The sequence below is a fragment of the Harpia harpyja genome, chromosome 1, assembly GCF_026419915.1.
Source record: "Harpia harpyja isolate bHarHar1 chromosome 1, bHarHar1 primary haplotype, whole genome shotgun sequence".
Classification (NCBI taxonomy): domain Eukaryota; kingdom Metazoa; phylum Chordata; class Aves; order Accipitriformes; family Accipitridae; genus Harpia; species Harpia harpyja.
In genome coordinates this window covers 32,894,730-32,900,825 of record NC_068940.1, presented here as the reverse complement: position 1 = coordinate 32,900,825, position 6,096 = coordinate 32,894,730, and the positions used below count along the sequence as shown (strand labels likewise).

At 40.1% G+C, this 6,096-nt stretch overlaps 1 protein-coding gene across 1 annotated transcript; it reads right to left on the bottom strand.

Annotated features, from left to right (window-relative positions):
• Positions 1–1,417: 1,417 nt before the first annotated feature.
• Positions 1,418–5,360, bottom strand: RPS21 (ribosomal protein S21). Its single transcript, XM_052785997.1, has 5 exons — positions 5,267–5,360; positions 4,173–4,236; positions 2,381–2,452; positions 1,661–1,716; positions 1,418–1,480 (listed from the first exon to the last, which is right to left on the bottom strand). Exons 1-5 carry the CDS (start codon positions 5,314–5,316, stop codon positions 1,471–1,473), a joined length of 252 nt encoding a protein of 83 aa, XP_052641957.1. The 5' UTR covers positions 5,317–5,360; the 3' UTR covers positions 1,418–1,470.
• Between the last annotated feature and the right edge of the window lie 736 nt (positions 5,361–6,096).

Genomic DNA, 6,096 nt, shown 5'->3' with positions numbered 1-6,096 from the left:
AGAGAAGCCTAAGGCTTAAGTTTCCCACACCCACACGCATTCACAGTAACTTGCAAGTAAGTCAGAAATAAGCCACATGGTAACCAGTTCTACATGGAGACAACTTACAGCATAAACAGGAAAGCATCACCAAAACAGTTTGTATCACTTGAGAAAACTTTGAGAGAGGGCCTATACAGAGATTTGAGTAAGGACAACTGCAAACATTGGCCTAGAGATGATCCCACAGGAGCGAACATAGTGTAAACTGGATATAATCTCTCTCAGTAATTCTTGAGAACGCGCAGATCAGAACACACCATCTGAAGGCCAGCCTGTGTATAGTTGTAGATACTATGAAATTGGTAAATATGTGGCTGACAGTGGAAATTTTCAATACTAGTCACATCACACTAGCATATTTTAAAAGTACCAAAACCATACATGACATTCTATTGAAGTCATAAGCACCAACTGACAAATAAACCTGCTGTGTGCAAACAAAATCTACCAACACAAGAGCAGCACCTGGAAGAACGGATATCGCCCTTGTATCCCTCCTGCAAAAGAAAAATCTGAGAGACATTATACCACTAGAAAAGACATCATGCTTTTACGTCCTTGTGGAATTACAGCCAAAGTAAATCAGAAGTCTCTTTTCCCAATAGAGGTGCCAATGATTTTAACTAGACACTTTAAGACACAAAGTATAAAGTGTCTGCTCTTCTCTGAACACCCTTCGCCTTTCTTATACCCATATCTTAGTGCCAGCAGTTGCTCCTAGCTTAGCACTAACTGCATTCAGTTTCTCAATTTCTGCAGAAAGTAGAGGAAAATAAAGATTGTGTAGAGCTTTTGCAATTTAATATAGAGCTTAATACTGTTAAGACATAACAAAGTTGTAATACTGCCAAAAGCACTATGGCCCACTAGAATGAGACGCAAGATCCCAAAGGTTCATTAGTACAGCTATAGCACCTTGAGCACAGCACTTTCCAAATGCAATACCAAAGCTGAATGTGAAGAGCTGATCAAAGAAGAAAAAAAAAAAAAAAAAAGGCCATGAAACAACATACTTCTGGCATATTTTGACACACAAAGCAGGAGCAAGTTCAGAGGTGTCAGAATATAGTACTGCAAGGTCTAATTCAGCAAGCTGAATTAGATTGCTATATTGCAAAACGTTCAAGATCAAGAAAGGAGTTGAGCTACAATTGCAAAACTTATTAAATCTGGAAAAGAAAGGTGATAGGGAACCAAAGAGCGAAGTGGAAATTCTTGATTTTCAACTCTGGCACTGCCTTACAAGCTGATTTGTTTTAAGAATTCATAATCATAATCTGTGTATCTTTTGAAAACACACATTTCTAAGTCTTTTAAGACTAGCTATAATAAATCCACTGATGTTTATGAGTTGAACAAAAGACACAGCACAATACAGGTTTGAACTGTTTATTTTATATCAGATGTTCCATACCAGAGGTTCTTCAGTTAGAAGTTCCTAGAAGAAAATGAAACAAACATTGTTACAAACCAGTTTGCTTCAACAACTCAAGTAAATATTTTTGAGGGACTGTGTAGTCATCCTATAAATACAGTGTATACATTTTCACCCTAGAAGTTGGATTTGGGTATGGAAGTTACTCCTTTGAGAGTTAGAGGATAAGATAAACATACGTACTTGGAAACAATTCCATCATTTTTTGCCAGACGCAGAATGGAGTCATCCGATTCACCCTTTAAAAAAATAAAAGACGATTATGAAGTGACGAAATAATTGCTGATACACATTAAAAAGAGGCAGCTGCAGCATTTAATGCTGGTAGTGAAATGCAGAATGCTTTCCGCAGATCACTACATTTTATATGCACAGATTAGCATTTTCAAAACAAGCTGTTAATTATTTGTCATCCTTTAGGGTAAGAAATAGTTTTAACTTAATAAAATATACAATAGCTTTAATAAGATATATTTCTGGGTAAGCAGACTTCTGATGAACTCTAAGAAGCTCCACACCATGTTTAACAAATTTAAGTTATGGTAGTATCATCTCTAATAATTGTAAACAACAGATAAAAGCCAGACATTAGTAGCTTGGTACATTCTTAGAAGAAAAAAAATCCACTTGCATCCTTCACTGATTTTAAAAAAAAAAAACAAACAAAACCACCCCCCATACATAATTCTACAAACCAAAGGAATGAAGAAAAAACCAGAAGAAACTGATTCTTGCAAGTGAATTTGTTCATGTCTTCACTCTGTCTTCAGTATCCCCATAAAAGCTCTTCCTCTAGAATGAGCTGAAGGCACATTGTGTTTTCAGGGCCAAATATCAATCTAAAAAATTACTAATCAATATAAAAAGATGCACAATCATTTTGTAGGTCAAGAAAGTACTTACCATTCTACGAATTGCTCCACAAATGGCATACGTTTTGAACTGGCCATTTACTCTGCCTGTTACCTTGTCAACCTGTAATTACATGCAAGTTACTCCACACAGATTCTTATAAAATTTTATACTCTTACATCACACTTGCCAAGCATGCAAAGATAAAAATTGCTTGTTAAATTCTGCAAATGTTTTTCTGCAAACTACAAAAACCCAAGGCAAATATTGAAGTTAAAAAGACAGCTATAGAATATCTTTTCCCAGCAAATTTATAGTTTATTACATAGCGCAGCTATAAAATTTAATGGATCAGACAGCGTAACAAGAACACGATAGAAAATTGTGGCTAAAAAAAGGAAAATGCTTGAGTTCTTAAAAAATGTAAAAATTCGACATAAAGTTCACTTGTGGATTTTACTGCCTTTGTTAATTTTTTCATGTTTCTTTTCATTAAGATCAGTATTAAGGAAAATTGAAGTGAAAAGGGGAAGGAGACAGTCTTGTTACACAGGTAGAACACACATTGTCTCACTCCCTCCAGTTGCTGAGAAATTTAACAGGAAAAAAGACTAAACAATATAAATCATGAAATTAAACAGTGTAGTGAACCCTGTAATACTACATGGGTTTGTTTTTGAGTTCTGCTAATCTCTGATCCTTTGAAAACAAGGAACAGGGATCACTGAAGGAATGAAACACAGTGAACAAGAAAAGTATTCACCTTAACATTTACAGGAAATTGCAAACAGAGCATTTTTTAAAATGATTTCTTTAGTCAGACAGATAACACAAGAGATTCAGTTGTTTAAAAACACGGGACATAGTCTTGTGGTCTCCCATTCAAGAAGAAATAAATCAAGCTACATAGCTCATAAGCTATAGGAACATTGTGTCCACAGAATTCCTGCAAGGTGAATACCAATAAACAAATAGAGGGAAAAAAAGCACACTGAAAGGAGTTCAAATTAACTGGAGCCCACATGCATTAACTGGGATCCTGCAGGAGTCAAGTCTACTGTGGTTTTCTCAGCATTTATGTTAAGCTTGGAGGGATTCACAATAACGCTACCTTGAAAAGATTAATTTCATCTTAGACAACAACAAATTCCTTATGTTACAGAAAGAAAACTAAATGTACAAGACCAAGTCAATACAAATAACCAGCATGCCTCAGGAAAAATTCTAAGCATATAATACCCCAAGCACTGAGTTAACGAAATGATAATGCTGCACACAAAACACACAAGCAATCTCACTTGTCACCTATCAAGAGCAGCAGTATCAAGAATTAACAGAAATGATTCAAGCAAAACATGGAAGATGGCATTGTAGTTAAGCAAAGTAGAACAGAAATAGAGTTCTGCTCTGCAAACTGTATCTTTCTTGAGGGTTGGACAAACTAGAAAAAGCACAGAGATCAACAAGAATAAAAAAATTAAAAAATGGTGCACAAGGACAGCCTGAAGAACAGTCCTTTCTTACAGACAGGTGAAGGCAGAAGGCCAAGGAATTTCCTAATTTATAACTCTAAATATCTAATTAGGAACTTCTATTTAGTCAAACAATTAACAGACTATACAGAGCTTTATGCAATTCCCTATAATGAATATTTTCCAATAGGCTGAAAAATAACCAGGGGTGACATAGTAATATATTTGTATGTTTGAAAGCCCTCAAGCTCTACACTTATATGGTCTCTAGTGAATTATTTGGAGATGCAGCACACTGTTATATTTCTTAACTTCTATCAAAAGTTTATAGGTGTAGTTCTCTCATCACGTTCTTCTGCTATGAAACTTACCTCAGAAATATTTATCTGAATAGAAGCGTGATCCTTAGCACCAATTATTCGGTTGCTAGCAGAGCTAAGGAATAAAATAACAAGATAAATTTAAACAAGAGGAAACAGACAGTGACAATGAAAAAAAAAACCATTAAGGCCAAATCTACATGCAAATTAAAGCCACGCAAGAAGTTTAGACAGTAACAGTTTAACCTTTCAGTGCTCAGAAAATTGAAATACAGTGTTAAGTACATTTAAAGGAGACTTTCAATTGGTAGCATCATGCTAAGTTGCCAACTATCCCTTCACTTTGGTTTTTATATGCCTAGTTCACCCCTACACAGTACACACAGCAGCACACGCCTTCAAAACACACAGAATAAAAAGTTTTTCTCTTCTGAAGTGCAAAAAATACAGCAATCAAGGTAATTTATGAGAATGCAGTTTCTATGCCTTTTTCATTCGGAGCCATTACAGCTGTCAAAAGATGCTCAGGTTGCAAACCCTCAAAAATCACGTTGTAAAAACCGTTCGACTTAAGTCTAATAACATGCATACAAATGGTTTATTTTTTAGTGGTTTTTCTTTTTTTAACACACACATTCACAAAAAGCTTCTCACTGTCCATTTACTAGAACCTCAAAGTTGTACTTAAGATGTGCTACCAAGGCAACAAGCGATGACTTAACAGGTTCACAAGGAGAGCCTGTCGCACAGAAACACGAGCGTACTACAAGCGTGCACATTTACTTCTGAAACGAACCACACGTGAACTATGACCGCAGGGCTGACAGTTACTCAACAGAAGATGCACAGTATTCTCCTAAACTTTATAGTCTTTGCTTCACGTATTTTATGTAAGGCATTTAGAAATATAGAAACGGACAGAAAACAGACGGGGTTTTGGGGGTTGATTTGGGGGTTTGGTTTTTTGGCTTCTTTTTTGCTTCCCCCCCCCCAGATATTCGCTACTATGGAAAAAACCTGCTTCTGCAAAGACCGTTTATCGGCCTCTGGAGCGGTTCACTGCCACGGTCCCTGCCCCTCGGGGTACGCACATCGCAGACCCGCCACCCCCACCGGCACCCTCGCCGCCGAAGGGAACCACTCACCATTTCCGAGGGACGTAGAGATCCACAAACTCCCCGGCGTCGTTCTGCATCTCGTTCGGCTTGCCGCTGAGGAACAGGCGCCAAGAACTAATACCTACAAGGAGCAAGGCAAGGCTCACGGGCCGTCCCCTCAAGGCCTGGCTTACCCAGGGTGCTGCTACCCCCGGTCCCCTCCCGCGGGGAGCGGGCCCAGACCCGGAGCACGCCGCCCCTTCCCCCCGAGCCTCACGGCAGCCCAGCAACCGAGGAAAGATCGTCCCCCGGTCCCCCCCGGCCTCTCCCTAGGGAGCAGCACCGCCAGCCCGCTCCTACCTCGCGTGCGCCGCGGCGGAAAAGAAGGACCGGCGGCGGAAGCGGAAATACGCCAGAAGGAGCGGAATGCTTCCGGCGTGGCGGCGCGACGTTCCTTGCGCGGGCGCGCAGCCCTTAAACGGTCGCCATGGCGGCACCGTCCCCGTCCCGTCCCCCCCATTCCCGCTGAGGCGGCCCCGGGAGAAGGGCACCGGCACGGTTCAGCCCGGGGGGACGGGACACCCCCCCCCCCGGGGACCGCCGTTCGTTGAGGGAGGGTGAGGGCACGGTGAAGCTGAGGGGAAGGGACCGGAGCAGGCCACGGGAGCAGCCCTGAGGGAAAGCGAAAGACCATTGCAAAACAAGACGTTTGGTTACAAAACGTGTACCAAAACCAGTGTTTATTTCACAGCATCTTAATTTCACAAGGTCAGAAAGGGAAAAAAAAACCAGCCAAAACCCAACCAAACAAAAAAACCCCAAACAATGGAACAGGCTACAACTCAGACTTTTAAATAATGGGAGTAAGACAAAAACAT

What these genes read in the sequence shown, in the direction of transcription:
- RPS21 (XM_052785997.1), bottom strand. Translation starts at nt 5,316, where the DNA reads ATGCAGAACGACGCCGGGGAGTTTGTGGATCTCTACGTCCCTCGGAAA. An exon ending in CTCTACGTCCCTCGGAAATG is followed by an intron (nt 4,237 to 5,266) that starts GTGAGTGGTTCC and finishes TTTATTCCTTAG; the next exon opens with CTCTGCTAGCAACCGAATAA. An exon ending in TTCAGATAAATATTTCTGAG is followed by an intron (nt 2,453 to 4,172) that starts GTAAGTTTCATA and finishes ATGTAATTACAG; the next exon opens with GTTGACAAGGTAACAGGCAG.